This window comes from Castor canadensis, chromosome 14, assembly GCF_047511655.1.
Source record: "Castor canadensis chromosome 14, mCasCan1.hap1v2, whole genome shotgun sequence".
NCBI lineage: Eukaryota > Metazoa > Chordata > Mammalia > Rodentia > Castoridae > Castor > Castor canadensis.
In genome coordinates this window covers 26,982,977-27,004,206 of record NC_133399.1, presented here as the reverse complement: position 1 = coordinate 27,004,206, position 21,230 = coordinate 26,982,977, and the positions used below count along the sequence as shown (strand labels likewise).

General features: G+C 42.7%; 1 protein-coding gene and 1 non-coding gene across 2 annotated transcripts in view; both read right to left on the bottom strand.

The window, feature by feature from the left end:
- LOC109687771 (uncharacterized) overlaps positions 1–21,230 on the bottom strand; it is a 51,209-nt gene that overhangs the window by 15,315 nt on the left and 14,664 nt on the right. The window contains exons 3-11 of the mRNA XM_020165811.2: positions 15,787–15,948; positions 14,270–14,422; positions 13,746–13,834; positions 12,822–12,948; positions 12,133–12,213; positions 10,794–10,879; positions 8,953–10,329; positions 3,531–3,628; positions 2,676–3,152 (exon numbers count right to left, since the gene is read on the bottom strand). Coding sequence (XP_020021400.2) covers positions 2,676–3,152; positions 3,531–3,628; positions 8,953–10,329; positions 10,794–10,879; positions 12,133–12,213; positions 12,822–12,948; positions 13,746–13,834; positions 14,270–14,294 — 2,360 coding nt within the window. The 5' untranslated portion in view covers positions 14,295–14,422; positions 15,787–15,948. The remainder of the gene's footprint in view (positions 1–2,675; positions 3,153–3,530; positions 3,629–8,952; positions 10,330–10,793; positions 10,880–12,132; positions 12,214–12,821; positions 12,949–13,745; positions 13,835–14,269; positions 14,423–15,786; positions 15,949–21,230) is intronic.
- Positions 15,223–15,351, bottom strand: LOC141417135 (small nucleolar RNA SNORA48). The gene has a single exon (XR_012441741.1). It is a non-coding gene; the product is annotated as a small nucleolar RNA SNORA48 (small nucleolar RNA).

Genomic DNA, 21,230 nt, shown 5'->3' with positions numbered 1-21,230 from the left:
ATTGATCACCTATGGATTGTCAGAAAATAACCATTCCCCACAAAAATGTTATAGTGTGAGAGAGTAAAAACATAAGGCATACAGAAACATAATTACAAATAAGACTCATAAAGATCAGCCCACACAACATAAACCCAAATACTATCTACTAAAATATATCTGTGTATCCTTACCCACCACAAACACGGACATGATACAGATTTTCCTTTTCAAAATGAACACCTTGCAGTTTAAACTAAAATCTGTTCCTTTTGTTCTAGAATAATTTTTTTCTTTTTCTTTTTTTTTTCAGTACCCGAGTTTGAACTCAGGCCCTCACACTTACAACTTGAGCCACACCCCAGCCCTTTTTTGTCTTTAGGGTCTTGAGTTTTTGCCCAGGTTGGCCTCAGATGTGTAAAGCCTCCCATGTAGCTTAGAAGTCAGGCAAACACCATCACACATGGCTTGTTGGCTGAGATGAGGTCTCACTTTTTAACCTGGGCTGGTCTCTAATTTCGATCCTCCTCACCTCTATCTCCCCAGGAGAAGGGATTACAAAACCAAATTGATTCAGAAACTGCCATATGGGTACAAGACTTAAGGAAGGGAAAAAATTTAATGTACAGCAAAATAAATGTACATTTTTCCTTCTGATGTAGACCTCATGATCTCAAAATCTTATCCTGAATCTGCACCTTCACAAATGTGAAAAAAACACACAGGGAAGTTCAGTTATGGCAGGTTACTTAAGGATGCTCTAACAATTGAGAAGAATGCATGCTGGGGGCAAGACATTCTAGCTGCCAAAGTATAAGCCTACAGATTTCTTGTTCAAAACAAAAGTCTCAAAAGAGTGCTGTGAGGACTGGGGGCGTGGCTCAAGTGTTAGTGAGCTTGCCAACTTGAGGCTCTGAGTTCAATCCCCAGCAAATGCCCCTGCCCCCTCCCCCCCAAAAAAAAGCAGTGCTGTGGGCTGGAGGCTTGATTTAATGTTAGAGCATCTGACTAGCAAGTACAAAGCCCTGAGTTCAGATCACAGCACTGCCAAAAAAGAAAAAAAAAAACAGTGCTCCGTAAGTGGCTTGAGCAAGTATCATAATTAGTATAACTAACAAGACATACAAATGGATGCTTCCCTAATAATATACAACTGAAAGTAGACATCATGTACAAATTATCTTGAAGTCTACTGACTAAGTGTTGGAAAACTATGACACATAGATTTACTGAAAGAAAGTCATGCCTGTCTATTTAATACAATAAATAGCTGCTGGTTTATTCACTACATATATAGAGCAGATTAACTGAAGACCTTATTGCTATAACCAAGTATAACGTTGAAACTTTGAATGAATCTTAGATTCAAAAAAATCCATGAGCCTGTTTTGTTATAATGTGGAATTTTTTAGAGTAGATCTTGTATGACTTGTTTCTAATTCTGACTGAAATAAAATTTTCCTTTTAGTTAGACAATGAGATTATCTTTAGAACATGTACTAGGAAGTATTTAAGTGTCAAATGTCATGTCCTCCATGTATTTTCAATATACTTATTAACAATTCACCATGTAATGTATTTATTTGGGGAAAGAGCAAATATACAATGTTACAAACAGGTGAATCTACCACAATGGATACTGGACAAATTACTAGTGCATTTAAGATTTTTTCTAAAATAGGAGAAAAAGTACATAAATCCTTTAGGTGTGGTGCTGAACACCTGTAATCCCAGCAATGGGAAGAAGCAGGAGGATTTCAAGTTTGAAGCCAACATGGGGTACCCAGTGAGTTCCAAGCCAGCCTCTGCTACAGAGTAAGACTCTACATAACAAAAATCTTATTAAAAAAAAAATTAAAAAGCACTGACCCAACAATCTTGTTAATGGTTAATTCCATGATTTTACTACTAGAAGCCTCTGTTCTTTGTGTGTGTGTGTGTCTGGAACTGGGTTTTGAACTCTGTGCTTGCAAAAAACGCTCTCTTATAGCTTGAACAACACCTCCAGTCTGTTTTTCTCTGCTTATTTTGGAGATGGGGTCTTGTGAACTATTTACCGGGGCCTCAAACTGCGATCCTCCCAAACAGGTGTGAGCCACCAGCGCCCAACCAGGCCCGCATTCTTTAAGGACTATGTGGATGGACAGGCCTAGGAATTTCATTTGTTGATTGGTTGGTTGACTCATTGGCGATACGGGAGTTTGAACTCAGGTATTTACTAGGGAGGTGTTTTACCACTTGAGCCAATCTGCCAGCCCAAGGCCTAGGACCTCTAGAAGGAGAAAATGTGCCTAGCATGCACAGGGTCCTGGGTTCGGTTCCTAGCATCACGAAAACAAGGAAAAACTAGATGGAGCACAGGCCTAGGATCTTTAGATGCTAAAGTATGTCAGTATTCTTGGCTTTGAGTTGAGACTTGCAGCCTCCAAACGTTTATATTCGCATAGAGAAAAATGCACAATCTAGACACCTAAGAAAGCATCTTTTTCTAACCAGAAGTAATGGTCCAAATTAAATACGACCCAACAAGGCAAAGCCAAAACCACGACTGAAGATTTCGTTTCTATTTTTTTGGCGGTACAGGCATTTGAACTCGGCGCCTTGCACTTCGTAGACAGGCGCCACGCCCCCAGTCCTATTATGATTTTTTTGGGGGTGGGGGCCTTTCCCACCGCCTTTCACTAAGTGGAGCTCACCACAAGGCGCTGGAATCGCCACGTCTGGGACGCGGAGCACCCACAGCGGAAACTCGTTTCCTTCGGCAAAAAACAATCAGGTCGCACCGGCGCCTTTGAAGCGGGACGCGCAGAACGAGCCTCGGAGCACCTCCCGCCCGCCGCTCCCGAGGACCCACAGCGCCGGCGGCCTCTCGGACCCGCCCCTGGGCGGCCGGGCCAAACTCGTCCTCCAGCACCTCGCTGCGCCCCAAGCCGTCCTGAGACGCGGAGCTCACTACAGCTGAGGGGCCGCCGCCACTCGGAAGGTGAAAAGTCTGAGAACGGCGGTGCGGTGGCCGGAAGCGACGGCGTGGGTCCGCTGACGTCACTTCCGCTCGCGGTCTCGTAGTCTGCGAGGCGTAGCTACGCAGCAGGGTTCCGCAGTCTGGGGGTTCATCCAAGTTGACTATTTTACGGCAGAAATTGTACCTTGTTCCATGCCATCCCTTCTTTTCCCTGGAGGTAGTTCAAGGCAGGAGCTGAAGGTCAAAAGAGGCCCAAAGCAATAAATTGTGGTTAGAACCGGCGTGGGGGCGGGGAAGCTTGTGCTCCTCTGCCCCCTGCTCGCGGGGTAACCGCGGTACTTCATGAACCAGTCCTCCAGCCCAGCTCTCAGCTTGGGTTTGAATTGCAGGGTTGGTGGTGGGGGTTCACCTCACAGGATGCTCATCAAAAATATTTTTTGGTTTGTTTTCTTTTTGCTTTTTTTGAGACACAGTCTCGCTCAGGCTGGCCTAGAATTTGCTGGGTAGCCACAGGCTGACATCCAGCTGGAGAATCTCCACGTTCTGAGGACAGGGATTACAGGCCTGCGCTCATCAAAAGCTTTTCTACCTGCCTTCCTCCATGTTCCTGGAACCCTTGCTCTGACCAACTGGTGAATTTAGTAGGCAGTGGATGGCAGACTTCCTCCCACGATCAATTCTGTGGGCCTGTGGATGGCATTGGAAGCGTTATTTTCAGTTAGTTACAGCCATTCTGGGTGCTTCCAAACACACCCTTCCTTTCTTCGTCTATTTTAACAGGTTTACAGGCCAGTGGAAGAAATCTGAGACGTTAGAGGGGTCTGAAGGTGATTTGCGGAATCACTGGAATTAATTTCTGCATGTCTTAGGATTCTCCTAACCCTTGCAGCCCACTCAGTCTTTTCTCCATCCTGCTGAGGGCCCTGGGATCCTAAGCAGAGTAAGATGAGCTCAAATCATTTTTTCCCATCTCAGGTTACAGGGAGATGTCCAGTTCCTCCAGGATCACTTGACAAAGTTTCACTGCTGACAAGAATGAGCCTGGTGCTGGGTGCCAGTGGCTCTCGCCTGTAATCCTAGCTACTCAGGAGGCAGTATCTAGGTTCGAAACCAACCGTAGCAAATAGTTCGAGAGACCTTATCTGGAAAAACCCTTCACAAAAATAGAGCTGGTGAAGTGGCTCAAGGTGAACGCCCTGACTTCAAGCCCCCGTACCAAAAAAAAAAAAAAAGCCTGATTATGGATCTTCCCCTAATATGGTATGAAGAACTGTATTACCATGTTGTTTGCCAAAGAGTGTATCAGTTGGCTTTTACATGTAACAAACAAAACGCAGTTAGTAGCTGAAAACAGCAAGTCACAAGACCAGCACACACAGAAGGGGAAGGAACAGATGCCATCCCTACCGTGCGTGTGTGTGTGTGTGTGTGTGTATTTATATATATATATATATATATATATATATATGCACATATATTTTTTGGGGGGGGTTCTGGTGTTTGAACTAGAGGTTGCACTTGCTAGGCCGGCTCTCTACCACTTCAGCCAAAACCCCCTGCCCTTTTTGCTTTACTTATTTTTCAAATAGGGTATCATGTTTTTAACTGGGCTCATCTGGACCCCAATCATCCTACTTATGCCTTGCTTGTTGCTGGGATCTCAGTCCTGCAACACCATGCCCAGCTTCATTCGTTAAGATGTGGTCTCAGTAACTTTTTGCTCATTTTGACCTTGAACCAGAATCCTCTCAATCTCTGCCTCCTGAGTAGCTGAGATTACATGTATGAGTCACTGTGTCCAACCTTTTCTTTTTTTGGCAGCGTGGGATTTGAACTCAGGGCCTCACACTTGCTATGTAGGAGCTCTTACCACTTGAGCCACTCCACCAGCTCTTTTTTGTGATTTTTTTCGACATAGGGTCTTGAGAACTATTTGCTCAGGCTAGCTTTGAATCCCCCTGCGTAGCTAGGATTACAGGCATGAGTCACTGGTGCCCAGCCAGCTTGAAACTCTTGATCCTCCTGCCTTAGCCTCCCAAGTGGATTAGAGCAGTGTACCACCTCATTCAGCTTCAAATTGCAAATGTGATGTGGGTAAACTCAAGGCATCTGGGGCTGTCTGTAACCTATCACAAGATATGCTGGTCTTCATCAAGGGGCCCATTCTTTTTTCCACTGTTCAGTGTCTTGTGTAAGGATGCACTTACCCCTGAGTGTCTGCCCATGTGATCCTCAGGAGGTGTAGAATGGGAACCTGTATGCAAATAGTCTAGTTCACTTAGTTAGAAAAAAAAGTATTAACAACACTTAAATTTAAAAACTGGATTTAATGGTTAAGGATAGCAACTAAAATAAAAGTAACGGACTATGTAAATTTCAAGCACTGAGGGGAACATGATTTCAATAAAAAGTATCACTACAAAAAGAGGAGAACAATGAGACAAATACAGGAAAAAAGACATGAGAAATTAATCCAAATTTATTACTAATTATATTATACATAATGGACTAAATGTTTAAGGGAAAAGGATTGTTAGTTGGGATTTTTCAAGTATTCAGATGTTTTTGAACTCCAACTTAAGTATGTATAAAAAGACACATCTGGGCTAGGGTGTAGTTCAGTGGTAAGAGGGTATGCTTAGCATGCACAAAGCCCTAGGTTTGACACCCAGCATCCCTTCTCCCCCCAAAAATACACATCTACAAATAGTACCAAAAGTCTACGAAATAAAAGAACAGCAAGTTGATATCTAACAGAATCACTGGAATAGAAAACATTAGAAAGTTTAAAGTTTTCAGAGCTGGTACCAGTGGCTCATCCCTGTAATCCTAGCAACCCAGAGGCAGAGATCAGAGGATTTCGGTTTGAAACAAGCCTCTGTGAATAGTTTGAAAGACCCTATCTCAAAAAAAACCCTCCACAAATAAAGGGCTGGCAGAGTGGCTCAAGGTGTAGACCCTGAGTTCAAGCCCCAGGACCACATACACACAAAAAAAAGAAAATTTAAGATTTTCAAAACAATTTTTTTTTTCAAACCACTTACTAGGTCCCAACTCCATCTTTGGGTATACCTGGTTTTTGTCTTTTCTTAGATAAGGTCTCTCTGTGTGGCCCAGGCTGGCCTCCAACTCCTGATCTTGCCTCAGCCTCCTGAGTGCTGGATTTACAGGTGTGAACCACTATGCCTGCTTTCAAAACAATCTTTGCAAGAAATCCTAACACTGAATACTATCTGCCAAGATTAACATAAGGGAAAAAAAGAATGCACAAAGAATCATTGTAGAATGCAAGAGACCCAAAGTAAGTTTAATTATACAACCAGGAACATTAAAAATATAAGAAAATATATAAATTTTTGCTATACAGTGAAAATGAAAACATGCTTTGGAAAATATACTCCAAATGTTTAACATGATATTGGAAACCTTAGTTACTCTATAATCATAAAATAAATTGAACAAAGAGCTTAAAATCATTATAGAAGGGCACCTAGAACAGTAAGAGTTAGTCTAGTTCAGGGTCATTTAACAAGTATATAGGTTAGAATTTAGGAAAGGTGGGACTACATCTCAGTCCAGGATATAACACTGTCATCTTCTACATCTAAATACCATTCAGCTCATTTTTATTTTGATGGTGCTGGGATGGAACCCAGGGTGTTGTGCATGCTAACTGTGCACTCTCCCTGAGCTATACGCCCAGCCTTATTTTTTTGTCATATATAAGAAAAATTACATGCTAATGTTACTCAAACATAGCTATGAAAAGCTTCTATAATGCTAGTTAACATAATCAAGTTAGGTATTAAAAACATGTCCATGGGGCTGGAGTGGTAGCTCAGCAGAGTGCTTGCCTAGTATATGGGAGGCCCTGGGTTTAATGCCTAGCCCTACAAAACAAAACCAATAATGATCTATTATGTTCAAGTTGAGTGTATCTAGGAATGCAAAGTTAACATTAGAAAGCCAATAAATAGCAATAATAAGCAACGTGTGACCACATTTGCAATTGTTTTCACTCACTTCAAGTATTTATGGGCATTATGCACCAGCTACAGTTCTAGGTTCTTGAGAATTATCAGTAAAGAATGTGATCATCACAGAGGATGCAGGGAAAGCAATCTATAAACCCAAAAGGAGTTCAGCTTCACAAATTAGGACATTTGGGAAGATCTTATGCAAAGACTGGGTATTAAAATGAAAAACCTTTAGAGGTATTTGGCTATTAAAAAAATAACCTATGGCATACATGTCAATAAAATGAAGAGCATGTGTCATTAGAATTTTGAAGAAAACCATGCTGCTTTTACTACTTTTAGTCATGACTGTGTCAGACATTATATGCATTCCTGCAAAGAAACAACTGAAGTAGAAAAATAACAGTCATGATCTACAGATGATTGTGTATGGAAAACAACAAAACCTGTACATGCGTGCCCTGAACTCATGACCCCCAAAGCTTGTACGTAGAATCTAAACCCCAAGGTGACTGTGGAGAATACTCCTTTATGGATAAATTTGATTAAAAAAGGGTGGAGACCTAATCCAAGAGGGCTGTGACCTTATCAAAAGAGGGAGAGAGAGACCAAGTTCTGTTTCCATCATGTGGAAACAGCATGAAGAGAAAAGGCAATTGCATGCCAGGAAGAGAGCCCTCACCAGAAGTCAACCACGTGGTATTCCTCATCTCAGACTTCCAGCCTCCAGAAATGTGAGAATATAAAGTTCTGCATATTTTACTTTTTAAATTTTTATTTATTTTGCTGTACTTGCAAATACTAGGCAAGCTCTGTACTACTGAGCTAACCTCTCAGCCTTAAATTTTATATATCAAAATAAAATGAATTTTTAAGCCACTTGGTCTGTGGTATTTTGTCACAGCAGCATAAGCTCAATATCACAGACTTGGTATTGGGGTACTGCAATGAAAATTACCCCAAAATGTGCAAGCAGATTGGAAACTGAGTAATGGGTGGGGACTACTCTGGTGAGGTCTCACTTGGGAATGAGAAGCAAGTTACTGGAAAATGGAGAAAAGGCAATCCTTGATATGCAGTGGTAGAAAGAACTTGGCAGAACTGTATTCTAGCATTTTGCAGAAGTAGTTGGAAATTATAAAATTGGGAACTTATCTGAGATTTGTCATTAAAGTGTTGCAGAAGGAACTGTTAATCAAAAAGAACCAGAACTTGGACGGTTGTAAAGTTCCCCTATCAGTATTGCAAAAACTGAGAGACCTGTAGTAAAGAAGAGGAGGAAATTGTGGCTGAACCACAATGTGGTAAAGCAGTCAGGGCAGGAATCCCATGGACTGCCTAAGCAGTCTCAACAGAAGGAGAAATAGAGACTGGATTGGACCAGTAGAGACATAGCCACTTAGATCCAAAATGGGCTCAGAAGGTGGGACAGAATGTAACTCTTGAGTTTTATAAGAAGGACACAGGGATAACTGGTTGAAAATTTGGACTAGCTATTAAGGACGGGTGGACAGTTTCCTTGGCATGCTCAGCAGGATCAATGTAGTCAGAGATGCCTGGAGGAGTCTCTTTCAACAGTCCTTGTGTCCCATGTCATCTTGGCTTCTGGTGAACTTTCACACAATAGGCCACACTGGCAGCCACTAACCAACAAAGGTTAGGACCAAATCTGCTTCGCTTATCTGATCAGCACTGAGTAACGCTACATTCACTAAGAGCCTAAGCACCAGTGCTTATAGTACTGACTTCACCTATGACCCCCAAGTACTCAAGACTCAGATAAGTGTAAACAGGTTTCAAGGAGGAGCCAGGAATGTAGCTCAGTGGTAGAGCACTTGCCTAGCATGTGTGAGGCCCTGGGTTTTATCCCCAGCACTACCAAAAAAACCCAAAAAAAGTTCCAGAAGGATCTATGTATGTATCAGGATGGACTCTAAGGGCAGTCTGACCCACACAAGGCAGTTAAGACTAATCTGATGATCTTTGGTGTCACTGTCAACATTTCACAAGGTGGTAACTGATGATTTAAATAGCTACACCCATACCCTGACATTCATAGGGCTTCTCCCCAGTGTGGACCCTTGCATGTTTCCTAAGGCGTGAGTAAACAGCGAAGGCTTTGCCACACTCCTTACAGATGTAGGGTTTCTCTCCAGTATGGGTTCGCATGTGAATGTTAAGAGACGTGGAATATATAAATGCTTTCCCACATATATTACACACAAAGGGCTTCTCTCCACTGTGAATTTTCAAATGTTTAGTGCGATGGGAGGAAGTAATGAAGGTTTTCCCACAGTGGACACATTCAAAAGGCTTTTCTCCTGTGTGAGTTCTCACATGGTGAATCAGGCCCGAGGTCCTGGTGAAGGCCTTCCCGCACTCCTTACATTCAAAGGGTTTCTCTCCACTATGAATTCGTACATGGGTAGCAAGGCCTGAGTACTGAGTGAAGGCTTTCCCACATTCCTTACATTCATAGGGTTTGATTCCAGTGTGAGTTCTTATGTGTTCCGTGAGCTGAGTAGATCTAGAAAAGGTTTTTCCACATTCCTTACATTCGTAAGGTTTCTCTCCAGTGTGAACTCGGATGTGTTCAGTAAGGCCTGACCACCGAAGGAAAGCTTTCCCACATTCCATACATTTGTAGGATTTTATTCCAGTGTGAATTCGAACATGATCATTAAGGTAGGAGATATTTTTAAAGGACTTCCCACACTCCTTACATACAAAAGGCTTTTCTCGACTATGAGTTTTTATATGTGCAGAAAGCCGAGAAAAATTAGCAAATGACTTCCCACATTCCTTACATATTTTGGATTTCTCCTCTGTGTGGATTGTTACATACTGAGTTAGGTGGGAGGAAACCGTGAAGGCTCGCCAGCATTCCTTGCAATCACAGAGTTTTTCTCCAGTGCAGATTCCCATGGGATTATTAAGGCATGCAAAATACTGAAAGCCCTTTTCATACTCCTCGTATTTGTAAGGGTTTGTTGCATTGAGAATGGGCAGATGCATAGCAAGGCTTGTGGAGTGAATGAATTCGTTCCCATATTTATTCCATTCGTAGGGTTCTCCTGTGTTGTGAGTCCTCATATCTGCTGGGAGGTATGACTGATTGAAAAATGCCTCCCCACAGTCTGTGCATTCAAAGGGTTTCTCGCTCGCATGAGTTCTCTGGCATGCAATATTCGGAGTCAGGCTGAAGATATTTTCACACTGATTAAACTCAGGCAAGTTCTGTCCAGAAGAGGTTTCCTTGAGCAAAGTAAGAATGTCTTTTCCATACCAATTACACTCAGAAGTGTATCTCTGATTCTCCATTTCCATGGGTGTGTTAAGGCATAACTGTCCACTCAAGACTTCTTCACATGGCTTATAGTCACATGGTCCCCCTCCGTTGTAGCCTCTTACCTGTTGAGGAAGGGATGAATGAGAATTAAGGAATTTCTCAGACATATAAATACACTTTACCCGTCTGAAGACAGAAATGTTTCCACAGTCATTATGACTGTTACATTTTCCATGATAAACACTGATTTCCTAACCTCATTTCTTTCATACTGAATGATGGATCCTTTACCACTTACTCTACTTGTAAAAAGATTGTAGATTGACATCAGGTTGTTCATAATTTTCATTCCAGCTGAGTGACACATGTGCGGAACATGTGTTTGTGGGAACTATGAGACATCAGCATCACAACAAGTTTGTGGCATCTCCAAATTCATGATATTCAGAACCTTTCCAGAGGCATCCATCCCTGTTGGTGCATACAACTTCTCTCAAATCTCTCTCACTCACGCTGGTTTCCCACAAGAAATTCCTGATCTTTTCTGAGACTGGGAAATAAAAAGCTATTCCCTAGGTGATCTTACCATTTGTATTTCACTGGAAGTTTGCATCCTAAAATAATTCTGAGGCTCTGACCCATAGATACTAGGTTGTAGTTCCAATTCTGAAGCTAAATAGAAAGAGAAATATAAGAGTTAAAAGAAATAAATGGTAGGTAGTAGTTAAGACTAGTAAGGGTCATTTGTCCTTGTTTTCAGATTAAACATGATAAGAAAAACAGCAAGGCAGACATAGTAACGCACACCTGTAATTCTAGCACTTGGGAGGCTGGGGCACTAGGATTGCAGGTTTGAGGCTAGTCTGGGCTATATAGAGAGATCCTGTCTCTAAATGAAGGAAGGAAGGAAAGGAGGGAGAAAAAAAGAAAAGAATAAGGAAAGAAAAGAAAAGAAATAAGGAAAAGCATAGAGAGATTTGAGGACTTTGTTCTGTCAAAAATCTGACAATAACCTGGGCACCAGTAGTTCACACCTGTAATCCTAGTTACTCAGAAGGCAGAGATCAGGAGAATCATCGTTCAAAGCCAGCCTGGGCAAATAGCTGGGGAGACCCTATCTTAAAAAAGCCATCACAAGGGGGCAGGGTGAAAAATGACCCAAATAATGTATGCACATGTGAATAAATGAATTAAAAAAAAAAAGCCATCACAAAAATAGGACTGGTGGAGTGGCTCAAGGTGAAGGCCCTGAGTTCAAGCCCCAGTACCACCCACACAAAAAAAATTGACAGTAGGATTGGGGGTGTAGCTCAGTAGTAGGGCACTTGCTTTGCATGAACAAGGCATGGGTTCCACCTCCAGCACTAAAAAAAATAAATAATAAGGACACAGTTGGGGGAGGATCAACATTTTAGATAGTTTCATACAAACTGGTTCTATAAAACTTAAAATGAAGCCACATGCCAGTGACTCATATCTGTAATCCTAGCTACTTGGGAGACTGAGATTGGGAGGACTGAGATTCAAGGCCAGCCTAGGCAAATAGTTCATGAAACCCCATGTCCAAAATAACCAGGGCAAATTGGACTGTAGGCGTGACTCAAGTGGTAGCGTGCCTGCTTTGCAAGCGTGAAGCCCGAAGTTAAAACACCAGTCCCACCAAAAAAAAAAAAGAAAAAATGAAAGTGAAGATTATTAGGAAAAACTGCAAACAATGAATCTCTTAAGCAGGGAGCAGAATGTGTAGTTTCATAAAATCACAGGAATGTTTGAGGACCCAAAGTAATAGATTATGAAAAGTTGAAGGTATCTCAAAATGTGAGAAAAACAGCTTCAATTTTGAGAGAAAGTACATCTCAAGTACATTTCATTATAGTTGCAAAACCATACCCAATTCATCAAGTAGAGTGTTCACAAATACTCACATTGAAGAACTCCATTTTCTACTGTCCCAAATTCTTCTTGTTTTAACCAGGGGATCAGACTAGGTATGTAGACTTGATATCCTGCACAGGTAAAAAGGGAAGTGAATGGAAGAGGCTCACAGAAGAGATGACAAACCTTCCTAGGACTCAGGAAATTGCAGATACAATGAAATTCTTTCAAAATGGGTAAAAATACAAATACCAGGGACTGAGGATAAGTGGAGTGCCTGTTCAGCATGTGTAAGGCTTTGGGTTCATTCCCCAGCACCACCAAAAAAAAAAAGCAAATACCCCCATTTCTGTCCCCAAAGGACTGATCATCTCTAACTCCTAGAAGCCAAATGTAAGCTGATAAACACATTTACAAAGCACTACAACCTATTCAAAGGGCTAGGGTGTAGCTTAGTGGTAAAATGCTTGCCTAGCATGGTCAAGGCCCTAGGTTCAATCCCCAGCACCACACACATAAAAATATTGACAAAAGTGACTCTACTTTGTTGAGCATGGTGGTGATACCTGTAATCCCAGCACTTGGGAGGCTAAGACAGCAGGATCATGAGTTGGGGGCCATTGTGTCTCTGTTATTTCCCACTGCATTTAGAATTGGCATGACTAATTCTCTAACACAGTAATAAGCATGTAAGGCACATCTGTTTTATGACAGGTCAAGGAAGTGAGGGCAGCCTTACCCACTGCAGCCAAGTTCTCATAGTTCTCCACCATCACTTCTCTGTAGAGGTTTCTCTGAGTTGTGTCCAGCAAAGTCCACTCCTCTGGGGTGAACTCCACAGCCACATCGTTGAAGGTCACTGAATCCTAAATGGTTGCATGCACGCAGGTTTGAGCCAAGTAACAGTTCTACTAGTGCTCAAGGAAGAACGAGGAAGGGGACCTAATAGCTACCTGTCATTCTGACACTTCCCTGACCCATCTTCAGGGGTCAACAGTCCTGGGAGCGCTTCTCTCTATGTTCACTCGCTCTTCACCTCCCACTGTCCTCCGCCTTTACCAGTATTGCATAAATATGAACTTGTAGCAGCACAACCAGGCTGGGACCCCCTCTTACCTACTGCAGCACATCCCTGAGCACACCGTAGATAAATGTGCATGAATAAGTCCTTTGAAAAAAGGACACTTTTAGCTGCCTGACCAACTGTCAAGACACTCAGCAAAATAAGAAACATGCACCCATCACCATGAGGCTCAAGATTAATTAGTAGGAACTGGGTGTGGTCCCACACGCCTATAATCCCAGCACTCAGGAGGCTGAGGCCAGCCTGGGCTACATGACAAGTTCCAGGCTGAGCTATACAGCCAGACCCTGTCTCAAAGGAAAAAAAAAATTAGTAAGTGTGGGGGTGTAGTTAGTGGTAGAGGGCTTACCTAGGTTCAATCCCCAGCACCACAAAAAAATTACTGAAATATAAGGATGACCTTCAAAGTAACACTTCACCAATCTAAGGCCGAGTCCCCAGGGGAAATCCAACTAGGAACTCAGGCCTTGAGTGGCGCTGTATTCCTTTGAAAGCTCTGGAGACGAGTCTGTCTAGAAGGACATGTGTCTAGCTCGGGGATGGAAGAATTTCACTTTGCATGATACCCTTTCTTTTTACCTGGTAACAGTTTGCCTGGCAGTCAACCACCATCCTTTCTACATCTGTCTCTTCTTCATAAAAGCAGACTGGCTCTCGAGAAACAAAGTCTGGTAGAAAAGAAAGAAGGAGTCAGAACCCAGGACTGGCCACAGTTCACACAGTCACGTGTCATGAAGTCAAACCGCCCTAGCTTGAAATCCCCTACAACCGTGCTCACTCCTAAAACCACAAAAATACATAATGCTGTGGTGAAAAGCCAGTCGTCATGTGTTACCCGGAGCCAGAGAACCAGACCATGAGCCGTGTGCCTCCTGGGGAGAGGGCGATACTCTCACATTATAGGTAAAGAAACTTAAGCCCTCAAAAACGTGGCAAAAGGTAACAGAACTCATGATTACAAAGCACTTCTTCCGAAAACTTACACGGAAGCTTGAATTATAAACCATAAACCAGCATCGTGGGTCCCTGAAAGAACCAGCAACAGGACTGCCAAGCACTGCCTGTTGGACCCTATCATGCAGGACAGCATGAGGAGCACTCACCATGGGACAGATCAATGGCTGCCATGCTGTGATGCTGACGGGCAGATGGGCCTCAACACTCCCTTCCCTGTGCCAGAACCACCGCAGGACAGCTTAGCAACTGAAGTGGCCAGAGGCAATCTCCATTCCTCTCTATACAGGGTACATGGAGTCCTGTTCACAGCAACCATTGATCAATGTCATTGAACAGCAGTCATCAAACACCACATACACTCTGTAGGTCATGCCCACAAGCCCATTGAAAATCATATACTACTCATTTATGACACTTGCGAATGACATTTGCCAAGGACTGGAATGTGTCACAAGGTGCTTTACATACGAAAGCTCACGTAATTAACACAGTAGACAGCACTACCCATACTGAAGTACTGAATGAAGTACACTCAGACACATTATCACCCGCTTGCTAGTGTAAAGCAGGACTTGACAAAGCTAAGTTTGTCCTAAAAGCCTGGTCTTCTGTGATTCATATCACTTCCTCCATGACCAGAATACAGTCAAGACCCACATGGCACAATTCAGTGTTACGATCATCTCTTATGTACATGGGATAACTGGATAATTATGTTTGGTATTGGACATGGTGGTGCATGGTTGTAATCCCAGCATTGGAAGGCTGAGTGCAGGAGGATTTTGAGTTAGAAGCCAACCAGGGCTACATAATAAGACTTTTTCTCAAAAAAGCAAATAAATAAAACCAGATATGCAAGTTATTCCAAACTTTTTTCTTAATTGTTTTTTAGATAAGGTCAGACTGACCTCGAACTCTCCATCCTCCTGCACCCGCCTCCTAAATGCTAGGATTATATGTGTGTGCCACCACATCTAGGGCTAACCTGCATATCTGATCTACCTTGTGTGTGTATATGGGGACTTGAACCCAGGGTCTCATGCATGCTAAGCATGTGTCTTACTACAAAGCAATACCCCTAGTTTCTCAAATTTCTTTTTAATGTGCCCTAGGCACACCAACCCAGGTACCAAGCTAGGATGAACAAAGGACTGTCATCTGCTCTGCCCTTGACTGATATAAGAGCAACACCACCAATGAGGTGTTGCTTTGCTCATTACCAGGGGCTTTCTGAATTCTTTTTTTTTTTCTTTAGTAATTAAAAGAATTTTTTTTTTTGCAGTACTGGGGTTTGAACTCAGGGCCTACACTTTGAGCCACTCCACCAGCTCCCCCCTTTTTGTGTTTTGGGTTTTTTTCCAGATAGGGGCTCACAAACTATTTGCCAGGGCTGGCTTTGAACTGTGATCCTCCTAATCTCTGTCTCCTGAGTAAGGAGGATTACAAGCATGAGCCACTGGCCCCCAGCTCTGAACCTTTTTAAACTACTGATTTTATGAGATACACAAATGAAGTACATCTGATCAAACTATAGTGTCCTGTGAATTTTAAATGCCCATTATCAGGAAAAGAATGTAAATATTTCAAATTGTTTATGGATCATGTATTGAAATATTTTCAATGTATAGGATAAAATAAAATGTACTATTACAAATAACTTTACCTGTTTTTATTTTGTGTACTGTGGGCACTGGAAGTTTATTTCAGGTCTGGCTTAGTCTTTGAGTCTTTCTGCAAATAATTAGGAAGTCCTGTTGCTATTGTAGGCACAAGCAGAGCAGGGACACACACAGAAAACGTCCTGTCCTTTAAAGATCCCTAAGTCCTGTGAGATGATAGAAACATAACAAAATAATTGATATACTACTTCATTAGTGTTAGTAGGGGAAAATTCAAGCAGGTAAGAAGAATGTGTCCTATACACACACTCACATAAAGCACCAACATTCAAAATGGGTTTGGGGACAAAATGATGGCCAAAAAGGGACATAAACATTAGCTATCTCACCTTTGACCCACTGAGTTATACAGAGCCCCCCTCTCTTTCGCACAGGGTCAAAGTCAAGTCATAGTTTGCGCAACCTTTATCTACTTTATGGGTCTTCTCAGAGAAACACCTTGTCACAGCACCAAGATTTTATTTTTGGTTTTGGTTGCTAGAGTTTGAACTTGGGGCTTTTCACTTGCTAGGCAGGTGCTTTACTGCTTGAGTTATATCTCTAGCCCTTTTTGCTCTTTAAGATATGGTTTCCACTTTTCTGCCTGGGCTGGCCTGGATCTTGCAGTAGCTAGGGATGACAGTCACATATCACCGTGCCCAGCTATTGGTTAAGATGGGGTCTCAGTAACTTTTTGCCTGAGTTGGCTTCAAACTGTGATCCTCTGGTATCTGCCTCCCAAGTAGCTAGGATTACAGGTGTGAACCACCTTGTCTGGCCTATATTTGCTCTTTAGGATGCTGGGGAAGACTGGGTGCCAGGGGCTCATGCTTATAATCCTGGCTACTCAGGAGGTAGAGATTGATCAGGAGGATTGGTGGTTCAAAGCTAGCTGAGGAACTAGTCTGCATAACTCTATCTTGAAAAAAAAACCATCACAAAATTAGGGCTGGTGGAGTGGCTCAAGGTGACAACCCTGAGTTCAAACCCCAGTACCACAAAAAAAAAAAAATCAGTGACAATTTTTAATAAAACAGCCTAAATAGTGATGTATAGAATGGAATTCTAATGATGACAACCCTATGAAAGTCCCACAGTTCTTTAGCCATGAACCAAATTCACCCTCAAAAAAATCCTACAGCTAGGGCTGGTGGAGTGACTCAAATGGTAGAGTGTCTGTCTAGCAAGTATGAGGCCCTGAGTTCAAACCCAGTACTGGAAAAAAAAAAAACACACAGGACATATTCTGTACACAAAAATGCTAATAATAACCATACCAGGAGCCAGTGGCTCCCACTGTAATTCTAACTACGTAGAAAAGGGAAATTGGGAGGACTGCAGTTGGAGGCCAGCCCTGGCAAAAAGTTACCAAGCCCCATTCAACCAATAGCTGGGCACAGTGGTACATGCCTGTCATCTTAGCTACTGAGGGAAAGATAAATAGGAGGATCACAGTCCAGGATTTCCTGGACAAAAAGCGAGACTTTATCTGAAAAGTAACCAGAGCAAAAAGGGCTAGAGGCATGGTTCAAGCAGTAAAACACCTCCTTAGCAAATGTGAAGCTCTGAGTTCAAACCCCTCAGTACCATCAAAAAAAAAAAAAAAGTCAAATGTGAAATTTCACTGAACAGGTTAAATTAAATTACAACTACAGTAAATGCCAGTCTCTCCTGTTTTCTCCTGTGAAAGCCAGGGCACTGATGAGTGTATTATAAACAGTGGAGTAAGTCTCCTTCATGAACTCTTACAGATCACTCTGACATGGCCAAGGGCACTGCACTCAAGGCACATGAAATTACATATTTATTATACTCATAGGTCCTAGAGGGGAAGGGAAAGCATGTCCTGCAGAGGACCTCAAGGCAGTGAAGACCCAGGAAGAATTCAACCACTGAGTTCACCTCAGCCCCAGAATGGACATCTGTGGGTGTTGTTAGTGTTTGGATCTGGAATGTCCCCCCAGAAGGCTCCCATATTAATGGCTTGGTCCCCATTCAACATGTTCAGAGGTGGGGCTTTTGAGAAATGGGAAGTGACTGAATCAGGAGGGCTCTGACCTCATCAATGAATTAACCCATTTTATGGATTCATAATTTGATGGCGTTACTGGGAGAGGGAAATTTTCAGAGGTGGAGCCGGATTGCGAGAAGTCAGTCACTGGCTTTCAAGGGATATCTTGTCCCTGCCCCTTCCTGTGTGTGTGTCTCTCTTTCTCTCTCTCTCCCTCTTTCTGCTTCCTGGCTGCCATGAGGTGAGCAGCCTTGTCCATCATACACTCCTGCCACCATGATGTTCAGCCTCACCTCAGGCTCCTAAAGTAATGGGGCCAACGGACCACAGACTGAACCTATGAAGCCTTTAAATTGTTTCTTTCAGGTCTTTCCTGGGGTCTGGGTGGAGTACACACGCATAAGTTATGAGGGGATTCCGTTAGTGCCTTTGAGAATCAATAGGTCACTGACAGGGAAAGGCAATAAGGACAATCTGTGGCAGGTTACCCGACCACCTTAGGTAAGTGATAGTGAGGCATCAGGAGAATAGGAAGTTTGAAATTTATAATACAAGCTGGGCGTGGTGTGGCATGTCTGTAATTCCAGCTACTCAGGAGGCTGAGGCAAGGGGATGATAAGTTCAAGACCACACAGAAAAGTAGTGAAGCTCTGTCTTAAAGAAAATAAAACAGGGTTGGAGGTATAGCTCAGTGGCACAGCACTCGCCTAGCATGTGTGAGGCACTAGGATTGATCCCTGATGCCACAAAAAGTAAAAGTAAAATCTACAACACAATCAGGGAGGAATGAGAGCATGAAACATACAATAGGGACAGCTGGAGAGACCCAAATGAAAGTCACACTCTTAAAGCCCCAGGACACTCCCTGTGATCTTTCAGGAGCCTAGCCTCCTCTGCTTGAAAACCCTGGGCTAACCTCACTTGGGCAGACACCTAGGCAGGGCAAGCTCATTTACCTGCAGAGCTATGAAAGCCACTCACGGCTGTCACCCATCGTAACTAGTGCAAAACCCAGGGGAACAAACATATCGTAAAACAATACAAGAGCCAATTCCTCACACAATAAACAATCCATTTCTAGTAATACTTACAGCAGAAAAATCCAGGAAGGCATATGGATATACTGTAAGGATGTTAGACTAAGGAGTGTAGATTAGACTAGACTGCGCCAAGTTTGTTGCCATCATGGCATTTACTTAATATTCTAGATCTGCTATATTAGCTCGAGGACCTGGGGATGGTTCCAACAGCTTACTAACCTAGAGGAGTGACCCTTGGACTTAGTGGTGACCTACAGTTGACAAGGCTTAAATGGCAGAGACTCCCAGGCATGTGAAGGAGGGAACCTTAAAAGCACAGGAATGGGCATGGGATTTATCATTTGTGATATCCCCAGCCTCCTCCATCAACATATGGTAAGGGCCTAGAAGACACCAATTCAGAAATAGTTGAGTAGCTCGTCTGTAATCTCACCACTTGGGAGGATGAGGCAGGAGGATGTGAGATTGAGGCCAGTCTGGGCTACATAGGAAGGCCTTGTCTCAAATAAAAAGGGGAGGGGGAATAGGTAAATGAAGGGAGACCCTCCATCTCTGAAAAGCTCTGTGGTTGTTCTCTATAGGCCAGTGATGAGTATTGGCGACATCATTGAGATGAGGTCCCTGATCGATGGGGATGAAGAGAACCCAGAAGATCAGAATTCAAATGTCAATTCCTCCCTCTCTTCCTCCTTTCCTTTCTTCCTTCCTCCCTTCCTCCCTCTCTCCCTTTCTTCCTCTCCTTGCCTCCTTTCCTTCTTCCTTTCGTGTGTCTGTGTGTGTGTGTGTGTGTGTGTGTGTGTGTGTGTGTTTTACTGGGGTTTTGAACTCACTGCCTTGCACTTGCTAAGCATGTGTTCTACCACTTCAACTATGTCCCCAGACCATTTGTACTTTCCTTATTTTTGGAATAGGGTCTCACTTTTTTTTTTTTTTAACCTGAGCTGGCCTGGACTGTATTACTATTTATGCTTCCCACATAGCTAGGAAGAAAGGCACAAGCTACCATGCCCAGCTTTCTATTGACTGAGACAGGGGTGTCACGATGTTTTTGCCTGGTCTGGCCTCAAACATTACTGATTCTCCCCATCTCTATCTCCCAAATAGCCGGGACTAACAGATGTGAGTCACCATGCCCACTTGGAAATACCCTCTGATAAGGCAACAGAAGCCTATGAAGAGTCAAGGTCAGACAGAATGGTCTGACCCGCAGAGACCATCAGTGGCGGCAAAGTGATCCTGGTGTCCCCAGGAATGAAATAAATAAGCCGCCTATTACAGCAGGGATTAACAAACCCTGCTGTAAAGAGCCATCTATTCAGTTCTGGGCATGTGAGCCATGCAATTTCTGTTTCAACAACTCAACTCCTCCTTTATAGCATGAAAGAAGCCATAAACAGTTATGTACACAAATGAATGGTAGGGTTTCAATAAAACTTTATTTAGAAAAACAGGTGAGGCCATGGGCTGTATGTGCCAAACCGTGTACTGGCATAGCACACAGTAGTTTTTTTTTTTCCTGCTCCTACAAAGACTTTATTTACAAAATAATGCTTGGTTATAAGCTGACTTCAAGCTCAGGATTTTTTTTGGGGGGGGGGGCTGGGGACTGAACTCTTCCACTGAGCTAAATCCCCAGCCCCTCAAGATATTTTTAATAAATGAAACCATTTGGTTTTCTATGAGTTATAATTAAAAAAAAAAAAAAAAAAAGCAGCTGTCAGGACCAAACCTGCAAAAGTGTAAATGAAAATTATAATCTCATAAGCAAATAACATTCACAGAATCAGTAAAAGTCAGTACTTAGAACTGTGTCCTTAGGGAACTATACACACCAGAGTGCTTGCTTCTCTCTTTTGTTTTGCAGTACTTGGGTTTGAACTCACTGGCTCACGCTTGCTATGCAGGTGCTCATACCATTTGAGCCACTCCCCCAGCTCTTTTTGTGATTTTTTTTTTTTTTTCTTGAAATAGGGTCCCAGGAACTACTTGTCTAGGACTGGCTTTGAACCTTGATCCTCTGGTTTCTGCCTCCTGAGTAGCTGGGATTACAGATACCAGCAACCGGCAGTGCTTACTTCTCTTAACATGTTGTGTTGTTAGCTGCTGCCGACAGGCAAAGTTAAGAAAAAGCAATGCTTTAGTTTTCAATCAATTGATATTCTCAATCAAGCATAATAGCATATTTTTTGAACTATGTAACAAGAAGCTTTAGGTCTAATAGCCAAAAAGCTGCCTTGAGTCACTGTAATAAAATGATAGCATCTTACAATTTCTAGGCCTATGTAATTCACAAACCTAGAGTCCTTCACCAAAGGAAACACCCTGCATCATCAACATAATCCATATAATAAACCTTTCTTCAAGCTCAATGTGGTGGGGCATGCCTGTAATCCCAGCA